The 21,677-nt window shown below is 43.0% G+C and overlaps 1 protein-coding gene and 2 non-coding genes across 5 annotated transcripts in view; all 3 read right to left on the reverse strand.

Moving 5' to 3' along the window:
- The window catches only part of TEX14 (testis expressed 14, intercellular bridge forming factor), a 118,937-nt gene that overhangs the window by 70,666 nt on the left and 26,594 nt on the right, over window positions 1-21,677 (reverse strand). For all 3 annotated transcript variants that reach the window (XM_059148302.1, XM_059148301.1, XM_059148304.1), the window contains exon 2: window positions 20,507-20,643. In XM_059148302.1, coding sequence (XP_059004285.1) covers window positions 20,507-20,642 — 136 coding nt within the window. In that variant the 5' untranslated portion in view covers window position 20,643. The remainder of the gene's footprint in view (window positions 1-20,506; window positions 20,644-21,677) is intronic.
- On the reverse strand, window positions 4,995-5,209 carry LOC131817305 (small nucleolar RNA U3). The gene has a single exon (XR_009348486.1). It is a non-coding gene; the product is annotated as a small nucleolar RNA U3 (small nucleolar RNA).
- LOC131817304 (small nucleolar RNA U3) lies at window positions 15,943-16,161 on the reverse strand. The gene has a single exon (XR_009348485.1). It is a non-coding gene; the product is annotated as a small nucleolar RNA U3 (small nucleolar RNA).

A 21,677-nucleotide genomic window follows, 5' to 3' on the forward strand; every position in this document is an offset into this window, starting at 1 on the left:
TAGTGCGTGCACACTCTCTCTCTCTCTCTCAAATGGATAGATAGATAGATAAATAAATAAAATCTTTTAAAAATTAAGGGCCATGCTTAATTAACATAATACTGAATGACAGCCAGTCACAGTCTGCCTCTTTATTTATTTATTCATTTTTGAAGATTTTATTTATTTATTTGACAGACAGAGATCACAAGTAGGCAGAGAGGCAGGCAGAGAGAGGAGGAAGCAGGTTTCCTGTGAGCGGAGACCCGGCACGGTGCTCAATCCCAGGACCCTGAGATCATGACCTGAGCCAAAGGCAGAGGCTTTAAACCAATGAGCCACCCAGGCACCCCAACAGCCTGCCTCTTTAAAGCCTGGGAGGCATTCCCTCCACAGATCTAGTAAAGCAGCCTCACTCCTGAAAGCAAAAGGAAATGACAGGCCTTTGCTAGTAAGAAGCAAGGTGATTCTGGCGATTCACAGACCTGTACCCCTGGGGATAAAACACATTATATGCTTATTTAAAAAAATAAAAAATAAAAAAATAAAGATGTAAAAAAAGAAGAAGAAGAAGCAAGGTGATTCAAGAGATCAGTAAACAATAGCAGGTGCATGAAATCACAGTCCTAAGAGCTTGACTTTCAAATGCTGGTAAATTACAGACAGGGTACCATGACTGTGGCAGGAAGGGGAACCTGGTGGCTGAGAACCAATGCTGAAAAACAAAGCCTTTGGGGTTTGGGGGTAGTGCAGTTTTCTGCACTACCTATTCACACTTTTTGAGTATGTATGTAAGTATGTATTTTTTGAGTAAGTTCAGTGCCCAACATGGTCTTGAAACTGGCAACCCTGAGATTAAGAGTTGCTCTACTGACTGAACCAGCCAGTTACCTCACCTTTTGAGTTTCTAATATAAAATTAGTTTGGTGGAGCTGACATTATTAATTTGAAAGAGGACTTTGCCTGCCTCCATTTTACCTCAAACTTTTTTTTTTTTTTTTTTAAGATTTTACTTTTAAGTAATCTCCCCTTCTCAAACTTACAGCCCAGAGATGAAGAGTCACTGGCTCTACTACCTGAGCCAACCCAGGTGCCCATGACGTCAAACTTTCCAAATAAGGTTTTTGTTCCAGTTTATCTCTTAGCTCGGGCAAAAAGACCCTGCAGAAAAAAACATAACTTGTTGGGAACCAAAACTACTCTCTCAAGCAACCATGATTGCCCTGAGCCAACAAGACCCACCCGGGATTGACTCCAGGACAGTGATCCTTTTAACCTTCACTGGCTGTCTGGATGTACCCACCACCCACCTTTGCCCTCCATTTTCTTTATATAAACCTGGAAGTATTGGGGGGCATTTTGGAGATCATAGACACTAGTCTTAGACACTAGTTTGCTGTCTTCCCAATGGTGACTTCACTGAAATAAATTCCTTTCTTATTCTACCACCACTTGTTTCTCTGCCTTTGGGAACCCCAGGGCCAGGTATTCCTGCACCCCTTATGTGTCGGCTATAACTTTAGTGCCAACTCTTAACACTATTAGCTACTATGTAGTGAGGGCTTTCCAGGTAGCAGGCATCATTCTAAGTGCCTTACATATTAGATAAACGCAGTTGTTAGTTGTCCTAGTTTTATGGATGGAGAAACTAAGACACAGATTACATAACTTGCCAAAAGTCACACAGCTGTTAAATAGCAGAGCTGGTAATTCACCTTCACCTTTATCCCGCTTTGTTATGTTCTAAAATACTATTCCAGGTACTGAGCATACAGAGGTATGGAAGTGAGTAAAGGTTCCTACTCTCACTCTGAGTTTACATTCTAGTGAGGGAAAGAGATAACAGCAACAAATACCCAAGACAATGTTAGATAATGAGGCATGCCAAGGATTTTAAATGCTGTAACTGAGAGAGATTGGTGTCTACTTTAGATTTGGGTGGTCAAAGAAGGCCCTCTTTGGAGGTTACATTTGCACAGAGAAAACAATTAATGCAAAGATTCAAAGAAGGAAACAAAGTAGTATATTTCATCAACTTGAAAACAGCTAGAGAGCTGTTCAGGGTATGAGTATCAGGGTATGAGGGAGAGGTGAGGTGCAGGCAGGGACCAGATATCTGAGGGTTTTCTAGGCAAGGTTGAGGTCAGGGGAGTCTGGATTTTAAATGTGAAGGGAAGCCACCAATAGGTTTAAAGCTGTGAGGACCAGTTTTGAGGCCACTGCCTCAGGTGTCTTTGGGATAGATCATGGTGGTTTGCATTTGGGTGTACATAGCAAGAAAGGAGAAACTTGGGCTGTTCTGGAAGACGAGTCAATAGGATACACTGATGGACTTGGTGAGGGCGGGTGAGGGAAAGAGGATTCAAAGGTGATAAGCTGGTTTGTGCCTGGGAAAAAACCCTGGTGGATCGAGTTGCTAATAGGGAAGACTAAGGAAGAGACAGGGAGTTCTCATTCAAGGGAAGGACTTTTTCAGAATGAGGGAAAGAAGCAGTCAACCACTATACTTGCTTTATTTAATTGGACACTTACAACAATCCCATGTGTTGATGCTATTATTACTACATGCTACCTACGTTAGAGGAACAAACTTAAGAAATTTCTCCAGGGGGCGCCTGGGTGGCTCAGTGGGTTAAGCATCTGCCTTAGGCTCAGGTCATGATCTCAGGATCCTGGGATCAAGCCCTCCATTCAGCTCTCTGCTCAGCAGGGAGCCTGCTTCCCTCTCTCTCTGCCTGCCTCTTGACTACTTGTGATCTCTCTCTGTGTCAAAAAAATAAATAAAATTTTTAAAAAAGAAAAAAAGAAAAGAAAAGAAAAGAAATTTCACCAGAACTCACAGCTAGTAAATAGCAGACCAAGGTGTCAACTCTAGAGCATACACTTCCCTTACAGCCCCCAACCTTTAAAGATGACCAATAACAAAAGTGAAAGCTTGGCCACTGTAGATCCCAAAAGAGAAAATCAAGGAGGAAATACGCGGTACATAGCTAGAGTGGAAGAAAGAGAAATTAACTATGATCTGGGAAGGTACTTCTGAGACCAGGAAGCAATCTCAAAGCTTCAACAGCAGGGAAGGAAAGGAGGCACACTCTCAGCACTTTCAGGAGATACGACATTCTTTTTTTCTTTTTCTTTTCCTTTTCTCCCCCCTTTCTTTCTTTCCTTCTTTCTTTTAATTCTTTTCTTTCTATTTCTTTTAGGTTTAAGTAATCTCTACAACCAACATGGGCTCGAATTCACAACTCTGAGATTGAAGGTTGCATGCTCTATTGACCCAGTCAGCCCAGCACCCCTCATTCCTTTCTTCTCATCTCTCCTACCTTTCCTCACCAGCCTCCCTCAGCAAAGATTTTGCCTCACACTGGGCACAGAGCTAGAAGCTATCATTTGAAAAACCCTCACTATGGTCTCATTACGCAGATGAACTGCCTACCTTTGTACTCCCCGTCAACTCTGGCCAACTCAAAAGTCCTGACCCTGGAAACCACTCTCTCCTAAATCTCAGTTTCTCCTGCTCTATCCAGTCCTTCCATCTGCTCTCAGACTTGTTCTCCCACCTTTATTTTCTTTTTAAAATATTTATTTATTTGAGAGAGGAGAGCGAGTGCATGGGGGGTGGGGAGGGAGAATCAGACTCCCCACTAAGCAGGGAGTCCAACACAGGGCTCTATCCCAGGACCCTAGGATCACGACCTGAGCCTAAGGCAGATGCTCAATGGACTGAGCCACCCAAGTGCCTCATGTTCCCCCATCTTTAATTCTCCCATGTCCCTATCTACAACCCACATCCTACATCCCCTCCCCCCTCCAATGCATATCCGCCTCTATACTTTCCATCACAGCTTGATCTTCTGGGAACTCTCCACTCAGTGACAAGCCCTCACATCCCTTCATTGATCAGCCCATCCCAAACCAGTTTCTATATCTACCACAAGACCAATAAAGTCACCACTAAATGCCATGGATACCTTTCTAGCTGTATCTTAATCTCTCATATGCTTTCTGCACATTTTTTTTTAAGTTTATTTTTTTTTTGAAGAGTTTATTTATTTATTTGATAGACAGAGATCACAAGTAGGCAGAGAGGCAGGCAGAGAGAGAGGAGGAAGCAGGCTCCCCGCTGAGCAGAGAGCCTGATGCGAGGCTCGATCCCAGGAGCCTGGGATCATGACCTGAGCCGAAGGCAGAGGCTTAACCCACTGAGCCACCCAGGCGCCCTCTGCACATTTTTCTATCCCACTTTCCTTCCTTGGCTTTGAACAAGCATATTCATCTGGTTTCCATCGTACCTGTTTGGCTCTCCCTTCTCAGTCTGCTTTGGGAGTTCTGTCTGTTAAAGGTCAGAAATTTCTCCTAAATGTGCCCTAAACTTAATTCTACCATCACTTCCCACCACATTGCCCTATGTAATTCAGTTACTCCTCCATTCTCCCCATCTTAACATAAGGAACCATTTGCTCAAGCCATGAAACCTGACAATTATCCCTCACTCATACTAAATCAATCCCCCAAATCCTGCCAATATTAAATTTCTTTCAAATCTAGTCAGCTTCTCTTTCTTCATCACCACCACGAGCTTCTCTACTGTCTAGATGAATGCAGTAGGTGCCCAACCAGGCCCTACACTTGCCACCTCAACCCTGCCCTCCAATCTAACTGCTCCATTGCCTGCCGCTCCCCCTATGGGAGAAAAAGCAGGCTCCCACCTAAGCAAGGAGCCCCACAGGGCACTCAATCCCGGGACTGGGATCAAGACTTGAGCTGAAGACACTCAACCTACTGAACCACCCAAGTGCCTCCACTCTCCTTTCAACCACTCTTACTTAAACAAAACAATGCCCAGCTCCCCACCCAAATATTACAAGTAAATCCTTCTTATTCTTAAGAATAAAAACGAAAAACCACATAAAAAGAAAATAACCTAACAAGAAAAACTAGAAACAGAAAAACCCCACAAGGTTGCCCCCAAATAACCATTCTACCTCTCTTTATCAACAAGAAAGCCTACCAAAACCACTCAGACGGTATTCCTCCCCTCTAACCTCTGCAAGACAGAGGAAGAACGATCATCAATGATCAAGAGCTGCTGCATACACAACACTCAGGATCAGCTATCACGCTCAGGAAGGAATACTACGCTTCCTCCTTGTGGTCTTGGGTACACTACAACTTCAGAGAAACTTCTCTAGTAACAAACTATAGAAATGATCCCTGAAAGTATAGTCTTAGATTCAAGGAGCTGGCCTCGGCTAGGTCTATGGCAGCCGCACACTTCTCTTTGATGGCGACATTTCCCCCCACGTTCTTCCATTTTAGAAATATCACATAAACATATTTTCAAAGTATTTTTTTATTCACCACCTTTTAAAACACTCTGAATACTCTTAAGAGTCTTTTTTTCTTAAAGAAAACTAAGCTTTCTACTTCCTAATTAGCCTATTACGGACCGACAGCCAATGAGAAGCTTGTCTTTCTGCGGCTAACAATTCCGGACTACTTTAAGATAAGGGTGCGCTAGGGGGCGCCAATTAGTCCGACGTCTCATGGATTACACTCCCCGCCTTCGGGTGAGATAGATAGATTCATTTCTTTCTTTTCTTTCTTTCTTTCTTTCTTTCTTTCTTTCTTTCTTTCTTTCTTTCTTTCTTTCTTTCCTTCTTCCTTCATTCTTTCCTTCTTTCTTCCTTTCTTTTTCCTTCCTTCTTTCTTTTCTTTCTTTCTTTCTTTCTTTCTTTTTTTTTTAAAGATTTGGGTTTTCAAGACAGTGTATCCAGGTGTAGAGAGCAAAATGGAGTCTCTCATATCAAGCAGGAGCCTGTGTCAAGCAATGACACAAGCAGTTAAGGTACTGCAGCTAGAAAATATTGCTCAGACCAATCTCAGCTGACACCCCAGAACTGATAACAACTAGAACCAGAGGAGGTCTGCAGAGACCCAAAACTGATTAAATCCCTTTAACAAGGAAGAATTTTGGTAGGAGACAGACTCTTCAGACCTGACACCCCTATGTCTGACCACTTGAAAAAGGCAACTGCCCCCAAAAGGTCTGCCGGGTTGATCTCCAAACACAATAGAGATCTTTCACTGTTTGAACATCAGAAGCAGTAAGTGCCCAGGGCTGACCAGGACCAGATGGAGGCCTTATCTCTACTGCACACCCATGGACTGACTTTGCGTTTGGTTGGTTAACTTTCTGCACCCTTCTGGATATCTTGTGTGTTGTGGGGCTTGTATTCTGTCCTGTCTGTGTGCTGTATAAGAAGCCAAGCTTAGGGGCGCCTAAGTGGCTCAGTGGGTTAAAGCCTCTGCCTTCAGCTCAGGTCATGATCTCAGAGTCCTGGGATCCAGCCTGCATCGGGCTCTCTGCTCAAGCAGGAAGCTTGCTTCCTCCTCTCTTTCTGCCTGCCTCTCTGCCTACTTGTGATCTCTGTCTGTCAAATAAATAAATTAAATTAAAATCTTAAAAAAAAAAAAGCAGCCAAGCTTAATCCCATGGTGAACTGTCTTTGAGTTTGGAATCCTGAAAAGCTTTATAATTGTGATTTAACTTTGCTTTATGATTGAATAAAGCTGACGCTGTGGAAAGAAACAACTTGTGTGTGTGCCTTCATAGCGTGCTCATGAAACCAAGCCAGTCTTAAATGGGGGAATCTGGAAATTTATTTTGACAGGTGGGGAAACTCACCACTATACTAACGAGGAATTGCACTGGAAATTTATTTTGTTTTTTGTTTTTTTTTAAAGATTTTATTTATTTATTTGACAGAGAGAGATCACAAGTAGGCAGAGAGGCAGGCAGAGAGAGAGAGAGGAGGAAGCAGGCTCCCTGCCGAGCAGAGAGCCCGATGTGGGACTCGATCCCAGGACGCGAGATCATGACCTGAGCCGAAGGCAGCGGCTTAACCCACTGAGCCACCCAGGTGCCCCGGAAATTTATTTTGAAAAGCAATTTTCCCCTTCATTTTTTAAAAGATTTTATTTATTTATTTGAGAGAGAATGGTGGGGAGGAGCAGAGGGAGAGAGAAAAGCAGACTCCTCGCTGAGCAGGAAGCCCGACAAGGGGCTGAGTCCCAGGACCCTGAGATCAGACCTGAGCCGAAGGCAGATGCTTAACTGACTGAGCTACCCAGGCACCCCCCTTTGTTTTTTAATTAGGAAAAAAATAACAAGTATACTGTGCTTACTATGGGGATTTGGGGTGTTGGGGGTCTGCTTTAATTGGTAATTATGTATATATTCATATTATTTATAACTTTTGAATCTTAAATTTTATCACCTTTATTTTAAATATTATCAGGCCTATCTAAACAGAGACCACAACTTTTTCAGTTTTCTTCTTGGTGCTGCTCAGTATCAAAATAAATAAAATTCAATCTAAATAAGTTTTATTATTATTTGTTTAAATAACTTGCCAGGTGAGTCTGACAGGTTGCACACCTTTACCCACCCACCCCCCATCAAAAAATGGACTTAAATGTGATTTCTCTCATTAATTAAAAAAGAGACAAATAAAAAAAGAAACAAAACCCAAAAACCCTTATCATTTCTCCAATACGTTAATATGTTCCAGGCCTTCTACTAAACCCTTTACATAGATCACCCCATTTAATCTTAGAACTAACCCTCAGAGTCTGAGGAAATGGAAACTTAGAATGTTAAGTGGCTCACCCATGCCACAAGGCTGTCTCCTGCTGCCTTAAGCACTGACATTCCACCTTTCTGTATCTTGTAAGTTCTTATCTTCTCCCATGTAACCCACAAAAGAGGTTCTTTGTGTTTTGCCCAAGTCTACAACTAGGTAAAACTTAATAAACTGACCTGACTAAAGTAAACCCATAAGTAAAGAAGTAGGCAGTAGAAGTACAGGGTGGTGGGGGGGGGGGTTTGCAGAAGTCACCAAGGAAGAAAAGGGGGAATCGGGGTGCGCTGTCTGAGGAGCAGTGAGAAATAATTTAGGCATTTCTTACAAATGCTAAGAAAGGTTGACTGGGGATGAACTTTTTTTTTCTTCTTCTTTTTTAGATTTTATCCATTTATCTGACAGAGAGGGAACACAAGCAGGGGGAGTGGGAGAGGAAGAAGCAGGCTTCCCAAAGAGCAGGGAGCCTGATGTGGGGCTCGATCCCAGAACCGCAGGATCATGACCTGAGCTGAACGCAGACCCTCGATGACTGAGCCACCCAGGCGTCCCCAGGCATGAACTTCCTATCGATGGGAGTCAACTTAGCAATCAGAGGTGCTATGAAGAGGAAAAGGCTATGAATACAGCCTGTGTCCTGACTGGAAGATCTTTTGGCCATTTCCTGACAGACAACCACCATGTATTTTGCCTACTGAATAAGCACTCAGCAACTCTGTGACAGATCAAAAAGAAAATGAGACCAAAACTCCTTTCATCAAGATTACTAACAGAGCGAGTCATCAACTTGGTACTCAGTGACAAGCTAGGCTTCCCTAAAGGAACCTGAGATCTTACCCTGCATAACTTAAACCCATGTGATATATACACACATACAGAAACACCGTACTTCTGAGCACCAAAAAGAGAGCGGCGTAAAGGTTGGGGGAGGGGAGGAGAACGTGATCCTTAACTATAAAATGTTGAAATAAGGAATTGGACTAACTAACCTGCTTTGAAAGTCCCTTCTAGGTCTGATACTCTTTTTTAAAGATTTTATTTATTTATTTGATAGCACAAGTATGAAGAGCAGCAGGCAGAGGGAGAGGGAGAAGCAGAATCCCCGCCGAGCAGGGAGCCCCATGTGGGGCTCGATCCCAGGACCCTGGGATCTTTTATTTATTTATTTATTTATTTATTTATTTATAAGATTTATTTATTTATTTATTTATTTGACAGAGAGAAATCACAAGTAGATGGAGAGGCAGGCAGAGAGAGAGAGAGAGAGGGAAGCAGGCTCCCTGCCGAGCAGAGAGCCCGATGCGGGACTCGATCCCAGGACCCTGAGATCATGACCTGAGCCGAAGGCAGCGGCTTAACCCACTGAGCCACCCAGGTGCCCAGGACCCTGCGATCTTGACCTGAGCCAAAGGGTGGTGCTTAACTGATGAGTCACCAAGGTGCCCCCTAACTCTGATATTCTCAGATTGCCTTCTTCATTTTTTCTTAACACTTCTATGAGGAGGCCAGATCTGAGCTACACATCTGCCTACCTGACATCTAGTTGACTCACATCTTGAATTGAATGTCTCAGAAGCACCTTTAATTCAACATGTCCAAGCTAGTCCTGCCTGCTCCCTAAAACTAGGCCTCTTCCAGTTTCCTACCTTGGTGTTGGTACCACTGCCCACAAACTGGTCCAGGAGCACAAAACAAGGGTTAGCTCTGACACCTTCCTTCACGCCAACCTGTCATAAGGCTGATAAGTTATCTCCCACATACCTTTCAAACCCCTCTGCTGTTCTTCACCTCTACTATCTCCTTGGCTGGCCGAAGATCTTTCAGCTGGACAGAGCTTAACCTACACTCATCATTGCCCTTCTCCAATCCATTTCCCAAGCAGTGGCCTGGTTCCCTTTCAAATCCTTTTTTTTTTTTTAATGTTTTATTTATTTAAGTAATCTCTACACCTTACATGGGGCTCAAACTCATTACCCTTACTTAGATCAAGATTTGCCTGTTCCTCCAAATGACCCAGCCAGGTGCCCAAGGAAGGGGTCTTTCGTTTTCTTTATGTTTTTTTTTGTTTTGTTTTGTTTTGTTTTTTTTGTAATTTCCACACCCAAAGCAGGGCTTGAACTCAAACTCAAACTCATGGCCCTGAGATCAAGTCATGTGCTCTTCTGACTGATCCAACCAGGTGCCCTCCTTTTCAAACTTTAAATCGAATTATGTCAACTCTGAGAAGCAATTCTCCATGTCTCTCAGATTTTTGAATATCAGCTTTTCTTCTGGAGCATCTACTCCAGGATGTCTGTATCATGAACAGACTTGGGAGCTAGAGACAGTGTCTACCTCCAGAGTAAAGAGCACGTTTGTTTCCTAGCCAAAACAATAAAGAATATTTCTCCCTCTGGGAACAATGTCAGGCAGGTTGTATGCCCATTATAAAAGACAGTTTCATGCTCTTGGCTTTCCAAAGCCTGTCTTCTGTCATGCAGCCTATGTTGTATACAGGCATACTTGGCCTTCTTTGTATCACTCTCTGGGAACTGGGGCTCCAGTACAAAAATTGTACTGAGCAATACTGCTATTGCTGGGAATAATAAATTGCCCTTTATCTCTGACCCAGGAATCTAGTATCCTGTGCCACCATCCACAAAACTGTGACAGGCTAACTTGATAGCTTGCAAATATAGTAGAACCTCAGATCTTGACGGTTACTTCACACACTTTCCTCTACCTTGCTGAAAATAGTTCACTGGCATCTCACTGCTCTCAGAAGGAAGGTGAAACACCTCACAATGGTTTCGAAAGCCCTATCTCGGCTCCCCTCTTGTCTCTCCAATTCATGCTTTAGCTCACATTTCCAGTTCTCACTGTCCCACACTCACCCTCTTTCTTGGAGTCTCTTATTTGTTATGCTTCTACCAAAGAAGATCTTCCCACCTGTTGTTACCTTTGCTAGAAATACACTTCCTTGCCCTCTTTCCCCAGTTAACCTATGATACTGTGATATAATAAGAAATATGTATTTTGGGGGCACCTGGGTGGCTCAGTCAGTTAAGCAACTGCCTTTGTTTCAGGTCATGGTCCCAGGGTCCTGGGGTCAAACCCACATGGGGCTCCCTGCTCAGTGGGGAGCCCGCTTTTCCCTCTCCCCTTTGCCTGCCACTCCCCCTGCTGTGCACACACACACTCTCTCTCTCTCTGTCAAATACATAAAAAAAAAAAAAAGAAAGAAAAGGAAAGGAAATATGTATTTTGGTCTTCAACCTGACTCCTGACCAGAGCTCCTAAAACTTTTGTAATTTCCTAAATAATAACAGTGTTAGGAGCATGTTTTGTTTTATTATTTGTCTTTGATCCTGGTTCCTGACATATTTCCTGGGTGATAGAAGCATCTTTTGTTCTAATTAGACTGCTCTTGGTGAGATTTAGGATGGAAGTTGGTTACCAGAAAGAAAAATCCAAGCTTGGAAATTTGAGGGGTGCCTAAGTGGCTCAGTCAAGTTAAGCGTCCAACTCATAATTTCAGCTCAGGTCATGATCTCAGGGTTATGCGATAGAGCCCCAAGCCAGACTCTGCACTGGGTATGGAGTCTATTTAAGATTCTCTCTTTCCAGGGATGCCTGGGTGGCTCAGTTGGTTAAGCAGCTGCCTTCGGCTCAGGTCATGATCCCAGCGTCCTGGGTTTGAGTCCCACATCGGGCTCCTTGCTCGGCAGGGAGCCTGCTTCTCCCTCTGCCTCTGCCTGCCATTCTGTCTACCTGTGCTCACTCTCTCTCTCTCTCTCTCTGACAAATAAATAAAATAAAAATTAAAAAAAAAAAAGATTCTCTCTTTCCAGGGCGCCTAGATGGTTCAATGGGTTAAGCCTCTGCCTTCAGCTCAGGTCATGATCCCAGGGTCCTGGGATGGAGCCCCGCCTCCGGCTCTCTGCTTAGCAGGGAACCTGCTTCCTCCTCTCTCTCTGTGTGTGTCTCTGCCTGCCTCTCTGCCTACTTGTGATCTCTGTCAAATAAGTAAATAAAATATTAAAAAAAAAAAGAAAGAAAGAAAGAAGAAAGAAAAAAAAGCAGCTTGAAACTTTGAGCCCTACCCCATTCTCTGGGGAGGAGGAAGGAGCTAGATGTGGGGATAATGATCTGTCATGTGTAAGTGATGAAGCCTCCAGAAAAATTCCTGAAGTATGAGTTTGGAGAGCTGCTGGGATGGTGAACACATGAAGGTGCTGGGGAGAGTGGCACACTTGGACTGGGAATGTAAGCTTCACACACCCTCCCCATACCTTGTCCTGTGCTTCTCTTCCTCTGGCTGTTCCTGAGTTGTATCCTTTTACAGTAAACTGGTGATCTAATAAGTAAACTGTTTTCTTAAGTTCTATGAACTGTTCTAGCTAATTAGCAAGCCCAAGCAATGAGTTGTGGAAACCTCTGACTTATAGTCAAGTCAGACAAAGTTTTGTGTAACCTGAAGACCCACTACTTAGGTCTGGTGTCCACGGTGTTGGAAACCCAAGTACTTAAACTGTGGGATTTGATGCTATCTCCAGGAAGACAACATCAGAATGTAATCAATTTGTAAGACACTCACCTGGTGTTGGAGAATTGCTCAGTGTGGGGGGAAAAAACCCCACATCTGATGTCAGAAGTATGGTGAGAGTAAAGAAAAAAATAAGAGTTTTCCCTTTTTGGGTGCCTGGGTGGCTCAGTCGTTAAGTATCTGCCTTCAGCTCAGGTCATGATCCCAGGATCCTGGGATTGAGCCTGGCCCCACTGAGCAGGGAAGCCTGCTTCTCCCTCTCCCACTCCCCCTGCTTGTGTTCCCTCTCTCTCTGTGTCTCTCTCTAGCAAATAAATAGATAAAATCTTTAAAAAAAAAAAAAAAGAGCTTTCCCTTTCATCACTAATTTTTAAATTTTTAGATCTTGGGGAGTCTTCCTTTCTGATTCCCACACAGCTAGTACCCTTGCAGCAGTTATGATTTTCTTTTTCTTCGGGTGATTTTGCTACCCTATGTTCTACCTCTAGATGGTGAGAGGAGGGACTCTTACTCAGTAACCATTGAGTCAGTCTCCAGCCTTTAGCATTGCACATGGCTAGGAATGTGCTCACTAAACACAAACCTATATGAGGTCACGAATAAATAAATGACTACTAAAAGTAGAAGAATAAATAAAGACTTGTGTTTCAGGAGAGGAAGAGAAATGGAACACTTTTAAATATATTGAAGAAGAAACTTTAGCTTAGAATACTGTTAAAGAGGGGCACCTGGTTGGCTCGGATGGTTAAGTGACTGACTCTTGATCTCAGCTCAGGTCTGAATCTTACAATCTTGAGATCAAGCCCTGTGTTGGGCTGCACACTGGGCAAGGAGCCTAGTAAAAACAAAAAACAAACAAACAAACAAACAAAAAACTTTAAAGAACAGAGGAATAACCCCAAATACCCAAATTGTGTTCCAGGCTCTGAAAGGCCCCAGGACACTAACCAGTTCTTACCATTTCCATCAGGTCAGAAAATTAAAAAAAAAAAAAAAATTTTTTTTTTTTTTTAAAGGACACTTTAAAAAATAAAAGGTAATTCCTGATTAGGCCTCTATTGAGGAAAGGAAACCCACACACACTTTGCTTATTGGGGAGATGGTTTAATGTGGTTACTCCCTCAGAAAAATCAGCAAACAAACTTTGCAAGCCAGCCCCTTCACAGAACGACTGATTTCCAGGGAGTGACATTAGATGTCATTTCTTTAAGAGCTCTGGATCCCAGAGTAGGAGGGAAGTTAGTGTCAGGTTTGTGTTCTGGGGAACCAGTTCAGTTGTCACTTAATGGCTGTGACATCTCGGGCAAATTCCTTAACCCTGTCAAAGAAAAATGGGTTCTCTCCCCAAACTAAGCACTGGGCAAACTGTATTCTGTGCCTCTGCTTGTAGCTTGAGAAAATCACTGTTGAGAGCAGCTGGGTTAAGATCAGAACCTTTCGTTGGGGCTTTGCTTCACCACTGTTTAACAGGTTCATAACAGATTTAACTGTAGGGGAATGAAAACTTGCTATTCCAAATAACTACAGATGTAGCCTCATCATTTGTTTCTTAGGTGTATTGTGTGTATGCCCCACTAAGAAAAATCCAAAACACCAAGTCTGGTAAAGATGTGGATAAACAGGGAGTCTCATTCATTGCTGGGGATGCAAAATGGTACAGCCACTTCAGAATACAGTTTGGCAGTTCTTACAAAATTAAAAATACTCTTACCATAAATTCCAGCACTTGCACTCCTTGGGATTTACTCAAAAGGAGTTGAAAATTTATGCCACACAAAAACATGCACATGGTGGGGCGCCGGGTGGCTCAGTGGGTTAAGCCCTTAACAAAGGTTAAGCCTTCGGCTCAGATCATGATCTCAGGGTCCTGGGAACCTGCTTCCCCCTCTCTCTGCCTGCTGCTCTGCCTACTTGTGATTTCTCTGTCAAATAAATAAATAAAATCTGGAGAAAAAAAAAAAAAAACCTGTACATGAGTGATGCCTGTGTGACTCAGTAGGTTAAACGTCTGCCTTTGGCTCATTTCAGGATCCCAGGGTCCTCGGGTCAAGTCCTACATCAGCCTCCTTGCTCAGTGTGGAACCTGCTTCTCCCTCTGCCTGCCACTCCCCCTGCTTGTGCTCACTCTATGACAAAGAAATAACATCTTAAAAAAAAAAAAAAAAGAAAAAACTGCACAGGAGGGGCATCTGGGTGGCTCAGTAGGTTAAGCCTCTGCCTTCGGCTCAGGCCAAGATCTCAGGGTCTTGGGATCAAGCCCCACATCAGGCTCTCTGCTCAGCGGAGAGCCTGCTTTCCCCTCTCCCTCCCTCTGCCTGCCTGTCTGCTTACTTGTGATCTCTCTCTGTCAAATAATTAAAATCTTTAAAAAAAAACTGCACATGATATTTATATCACCTTTATTCATAATTGCCAGAACTTGGAAGCAACCAAGATGTTCTTCAATAGATGATGGATAAACTGTGGTACATCCAGACAATAAATATTATTCAGCAATAAAAATGAATGAGCTATGAAGCCAACAAATGACACAAAGGAACTTTAAATGCATGTTGCTAAAAGAAAGAAGCCACTCTGGAAAGGCTACATTCTTTGGTTTCAACTAAATGATATTTTGGAAAAGACAAAAACATAGAGACAGTAAAAAAAACAAAAAAAATCAGTGGCTGCCAGGGTTCACATAAAGGGATAAACAGGAGGAGGATAAAAGATTTTTAAGGCAGTGAAATTATTCTGTATGATACTTAATGGTGGAAATAACATACATCTGTCAAAATCCAAAGAACTATATAACACTAAGAATGAAAGCTCACTATAAACTTCAGTTAATAATGAAAAAACTGAACTAGTATAAACTCTGAACTTTAGCTCAACATTCACTAAAAAAAAACACCAAACCATGTGTTAAAACTATACATTTATTACGTGTGTGTGTGTGTGTGTATTAAACCTGTGGTTTCATGGGGCGCCTGGGTGGCTCAGTGGGTGATCCCAGGGTCCTCTCACATCGGGCTCTCTGCTCGGCGGGTGCCTGCTTCCCCCCTCCTCTCTGCCTGCCTCTGATCTCGCTCTGTCAAATAAATAAAATCTGGAAAGAAAGACTGAAAGAAAGAAAGACAAAGAAAGAAAAGAAAAAAGAAAAGAAAAGAAACGAAACTTAAACCGGGATGCTTGCAAGGTTCAGTGGGTTAAGCAACTGCCTTCAGCTCCTGTCATGATAGGAGCGTCCTGGGACACATAGGTCTCCTTGTCCAGCAAGGAGCCTACCTTTCTGACAAATAAAATCTCCTCAAAAAAACAAAAACAAAAACAAAAACAGAGGCACCTGGATGGCTCAGTTAGTTGGACGGCTGCTTGCGGCTCGGGTCTTGACCCTAGGGTCCTGAGATGGAGACGGACTCCGCTCAATGAGCAACAAGTTACCACTCTACCCATGCTTTCTCTCTCTATCTCATAGTCAGTGAGATCAAGGATTCTTTAAGAAATTAAAATCGATGGGGGCGCCTGGGTGGCTCAGTGGGTTAAGCCACTGCCTTCGGCTCAGGTCATGATCTCAGGGTCCTGGGATCGAGTCCCGCATCGGGCTCTCTGCTCAGCAGGGAGCCTGCTTCTCTCTCTCTCTGCCTGCCTCTCCATCTACTTGTGATTTCTCTCTGTCAAATAAATAAATAAAATCTTTAAAAAAAAAAAAAAAAAAAAGAAATTAAAATCGATGAAAACTATTTGTAAGATCACCTAAGAAGATGTGAACCAAGTAAAAAACCCCTCACTTTATACATAAAGAAGGAGAGACAAACCACTCAGACGGCACCCTTTTCCTCTTACCTTTCTAAATAGAAAGGCAGAACGATCATCAATGACAAAGGGCAGCTGCAAGAAAAACAACGCCCAGAGTCAGTTTCACGCTCAGAAAAGGGTACTGCGTCTCCTCCTCGTGGTTTATGGGTACTCTACACGTTCAGAGAAACTTCTCTAGTAACAAACTATAGAAATGATCCCTGAAAGTATAGTCTTACTTTCAAATGCACGGCCTCGATAAGTCAATGGCATCCGCACACTTTATACGCATGGTGATATTTTTGTCAACTCCTCCGCCAACTCATGCATCTTATTTTATATTTCAAGACAATTCGGTCAAATAGCAAAGCTTAAAACACCATTTTTTCGCCTGTAAATCTTCCAGCAACACTTAAATCAGTAACAAATCTCATTAGCATGCGGCTTCCTAGCAGCCAATCACACGCTGTATGCCTCTGACTCCAACGCGGAGGGATCAGTATTGCCCCGCCCACCACGCCCGGCACGACCTGGGTCTCGGACTCTAGGCTAAGAAAATGTTGACGCCACAGGTCAGCATCGGACTGTCTCTTCGCTTGCTACAAAAGTCTGCTGACTTGAAGAGACCAGTTCCCTTTGCCTTGAGAGAGAGGCGGAAGGAGGAGGCAAAGAGAGGGGTAAGAACTGGTGTACACTTCTAATACCACATAATAATAATCATAACCACGATGACTTATTGAATACCTACTTGATAACATTTTGATCCGTTGTTTCATTTCATCCTCTAAACAACTGAAGAAAGGTGTCATTACTTCCTCGTTCTTACAGATGCAGGCTATAACGTCATACAGCTGGACAAACCTAGATATGTCTGATACCAAATCAAATCCGGATTCTTTCTGCTAAGACAAAGTGGTCTTCCTCAGGAGGTCTAGTCTCCAATCAAATTAATTTCTCTAATGAAGCACTAAATACTTTATCACTTAAAGTTCAGTCCTGAATGTTTCACCTTTCTGGCTTGTAAACCTCAGAAGCAGCCTACCTGTTTATCTGTGGCAAAAGTTAATCCCAGTTTCTCCTCAAAGAACACATGTACCTTATATATGAAGTGTGTAACTTTTTATCACTAAACTTGTAAAAATACTTCTCCCCCACATCTTCTAGGATGTCAGGAAGCACAGTGCCATCTAGACATGTGGTTTTCTGAACCAACCACATTTTTCAGGGCTTCATAGTAACATGACTAAAAAGCATGAGATTCATCTCATCTAACCACTTCTAACACAATCTCCTCAGAGACAGTCAGATGCTCTGTACTTAAATTCTGTCAGAAAGGGACAGTGTTTGGGCAATCTGCCCAGGTCTGAGACATATCCCCATTTTCTTATATATTGAAGTTATAAAGTGCCTTCCAATCACTTTCATCCAAGAGCCTGTCTCTGGTCTGGACCCTTCCATATCTAACACTTTTCCATTGTCCATTCCTCCAGCATTTTTAGGAACCCCTCACCATCCATGCCATATGATTGCCTCTTAAGAGCGCACTCTCCAACTGCATGTGGGTCTATCACTCCAGCACATTCAGTTTTTTTAAAAGATTTTATTTTTTAAGTACTCTCTACACCCAGTGTGAGGTTTGAACTCACAAGCTGAAATCAAGTCACATGCTTCACTGACTGAGCCAGCCAGGCACCCCCAACTCAACTCTTTTTCTTTGTTAAGGTCCTGGCCTAAATAGAGCTTCCTGTAAGACTTTTCCCTTGAGTACTCCCCAGACAAGGAGGCTGAGATGTAGGTACTTCTTTGCCTCCTGTACTTCTCAGTAGTTTAATTACTTTTGTCTGCTGCTTGTACTGGGTTATACTCCTGGAAGGCATAGGCCACACATCTGTCCTTGGTATTGTTCTTTTTCTTTTTTTCTTTGAGATTTTATTTCTTTGAGAGAGAGAGAAAGAGAGCGCACAAGCAGGTAGAGGAGCAGTTAGAGGGAGAAGCAGGCCTCCTGCTGGGCAGGGAGCACGACACAGGGCTCAATCCCAGGACCCTGGGATCGTAATCTGAGCCAAAGGCAGATGCCTAACCAACTGAGCCACCCATGTGCCCCTGAACTTGGTGTTCTAATCTCACGGGTCAATTAATATACATGTAATTAAAAATGAATAAAATCTGGGTTGAGGTTTCTAGAACTCAGGAACTCAGCTTTTGGGTTTTAGAACTCATATAATCTATATAACTGAACTAAGTAGGATACAATCAGGAAACATTATTCCCCCTTTTACTGCCCTCAAGTATGTTCTTTTGGTTGGATCTCCTTTTCCCTCTCCGGAGAGGTATCTCAGGCAGATTCCTTAGTCTTTAAGTCACTTTGAGGCCTTCAAGCACAGTCTCATTTCAGGTAATAAATTGTCCAGTCCTGTTGAAATCAAAAACTCTTCCTTGCTCTTCCACTCGTCTGATTTTGAGGCTGTTTCTGGCAACTCTAGAGCTGGAGCGGGAAGACCAATAAGATGACAAGGGTCAAGGCCTTCAAACATAGCTGATCCTCTTTGTAGCTTTCGGCCTCTTCCTAGTGCCTGCTCTTCCGTGGGAGAGGTTAGTGGACCCTTCAGGTAACTCCACTCCACTTCGCAGTACCCTAATGTGGCCAGTGCCCTCTCCTGCTGACTTCTTGCTGTTTCTCCAGCCTCTGTTGGGATTCTTCCTGCCTTCATAGTGTGAGGTCCTTTAGATGATGATTCAGCTACTCTCTATAGAGTCTACTTACCCCACTAAGTGGTGGAAGTGTGTAGCTAATCCAGCTGCTGGTCTCTCAAGTTTACCCAGTCATCAAGGGCTGCTATTAGGAAGGAGGCAGATGGCAGTCCTTCTGACCTCTAAATTCCAGGTAACATGCCAGGTTCTCTTCACACCACCTTGGTGGCAGCTGGCAAAGGCTGACATTTCTACTGTTCAGCAGGCTGAGACAGAGACTCCCAACTATCCTGCTCGCAAGTTCTACAATTCTCTCTATAACGTTCACCTGAAGGACCTCTTATTTGGTTTGAAGCTGGGAAAGAAGGGGAAAAGCCACAGTTTTCTATTCCTGTGAATAATGTCTTTTAGAGAATCGTTTCCACTGACACTCCCACCACTACCCCATTGCCTTCTCCTAGGTAGGCCTGAGGTGGATGATGGAATTAAAGGACCATTTTGGCCATCTCCTAAGAAGCTCTGGTTTAGACTGGCGGGGAACTTGTCACCTTGTCACCCCTTGTTCTCCACTCTGAAGCTTTAGATGAAATTCCAAGACACAGTTGAAATCCTGCTTCATATCCAGTTACACATGTCAACCCCATCACCTGCTATAGCTTAATGGCAAGAATCTGAAGATGCAGAATGTTCAGATGTCTAAGATATAAATGTTCTAATACTCTGCTTTTTACAATGGAGAGTGTGGATACAAGACAATAGAAGTCACAGCATACCTAAGCTGAACACCTATTTTTGTTTGTTTATTTGTTGTCTGAAAGAGAGCTTACACATACACAGAGGGAGAGGGAGAGGGAGAGGGAGAAGCAGACTCCCCGCTGAGCAGGGAACCCAATTAGGGCTCAATCCCAGGACCCTGGGATCAAGACTGGGCCCAAAGGCAGATGCTTAACTGACTAAGCCACCCAGGCACCCTCTGAACATCCGTTTTCATGTTAACATGCACATGAATGTATTATGGAATAAAATGCAAAATTTTGAGGGGAAAAAACCCAAGAGGACCTTTCAAACAAATTACTGACCTCACTATCAGCTACTTCATCCATAGACTCTAGGGGTGGTACATGGAAACATTTGAGAGCTTTCTGAATGAATTATTTTGTGGGATAGTTGGATCCTACGAAAATTGGAGTTACCTTTCTGGAAGTCCTCAGGAGTGCTTATGAAGTAAATGGAGAAACACTGCAGTGAAATTAGGTCACCCGGACTGTTTCACAAACAGCAGAGAGAAGCTTCATAAACCTCTCTTTATACTAAGAAGGGAGACAGGGAATTCAGCAGGACTTTTGGTTACTCAAACATCAACAACAAAACGAAAACAGGTCTGAATCTGTAGATCAAGGGCCAAACACCAGCAGAGGTTTTGTCCATGTATGGTTTAGTGTTTGTTCTTTTGGAGATTGCCTGAGCTACATTTGCTATTTCCATCTGCCTTGTGGGCTGAGCTGCCTGTAACGTCCAGCAGAAAAAACCCTGGAAACTAAAGCACCAAGTTCCTAGGAGAAGCAAAGAAGGGGAGAGCTGTGAAAGCTGCTCTAGTCACTCCACCACAGGTTTCAGAAGACTGATTAAAGGAGCAAAGGGAATTAGGCAGAATTAAAAGTGGATGGCTGGAGCCTGAGGAGAAATCTGGAGTCTAACAGTTGGAAGACCTTATGGTTCCCTAGCACAAAACAAAACAGTCTCCAAACAACAATTTAAGACCTCTACTGTAGGGAAAATTTCATCTCAATTTCCCCAAGAACTCATAGCTTTATCAAGAACCTGATTTTCCTTCCAAAACTATTCAGAAATGTGAATCAAGTTGCATCTGCAATTTTAACACAGTGCTTACCTTTCTTAAGAATCTTCTTCACTTTCATATAGTTCCCTTGTTTGACATATTCATGAAGTTGCGCTTCCAAGGAGTCATTTCTTAAGGAACCAAGTTGAACAGGACAGGGAACTGGAAGATGAACAGCCCGAGACATCCTGTTCCAAAAGAAAACAACATGCTTATTTTAACTCAGTCAAGCCTTCTGGCTAAGATCAAGTACAGAAATGCAATGAAGCAACCTAGATTCTTTTACATTCATTTCCCTTCTTGTCTACTTTTATTTATAATGAACATGATTAGGGGAACAGTTACTGAAACTACAAGATTTTTTTTAAAAGATTTTATTTATTGGGGCGCTTGGGTGGCTCAGTGGGTTAAAACCTCTGCCTTCAGCTCAGGTCATGATCCCAGGGTCCTAGGATCGAGCCCCACATTGGGCTCTCTGCTTGGCAGGGAGCCTGCTCCCTCGTCTCTCTCTGCCTGCCTCTCTGCCTACTTGTGATCTCTGTCTGTCAAATAAATAAATAAAATCTTTTTTTAAAAAAAGATTTTATTTATTCGTTTGAGAGACAGAGAGCATGCATGACTGGAGCAGAAAGGCAGAGGGAGAGGGAGGAAACAGACTTCCTGCTGAGCAGGGAGCCCAATGAGGGACTTGATCCCAGAACCCTGAGACCATGACCCAAACCAAAGGCAGACACTACCAACCTGAGCCACCCAGGCACCCAAAACTCTACAAGATTAATGTTTATTCTCAATATTACTGGTGAAATTGAAAAACTGAATATATTTAGCACTAATTCCTAGGATCAAAAAGTGGTGGCTACTGGGAAGTAAAATTAGAAATATGTTTATCATTAAGAAAACTAGGAGCCTATTAACTTTGAAAGGTTAGTACATATATGCAGTCACTATGTGGGGATGTAGAGAGCATAATGTAGTGGGTTAGGTTCACAGTTCAGACCCTAAGTCTTGGCCCTGTCACCTCCTTAACTGTGACCTTGGAGAAATTATTTAACCTTCATAGGCCTCAATTTCTTCATACATAAAACTGGAGATAATAATAACCAGAGGGTTGCTGAGAGACTTCAATGAGCTAGTATGTGTAAAGTACTTATAACTGTGCTTGGCACCAAGTCCTGTGCAGTTGTTAGCTGTTGGTATGCACAGTAAAATCCATGCAGAGAAA

The sequence above is a fragment of the Mustela lutreola genome, chromosome 15, assembly GCF_030435805.1.
Source record: "Mustela lutreola isolate mMusLut2 chromosome 15, mMusLut2.pri, whole genome shotgun sequence".
NCBI classification, from domain to species: domain Eukaryota; kingdom Metazoa; phylum Chordata; class Mammalia; order Carnivora; family Mustelidae; genus Mustela; species Mustela lutreola.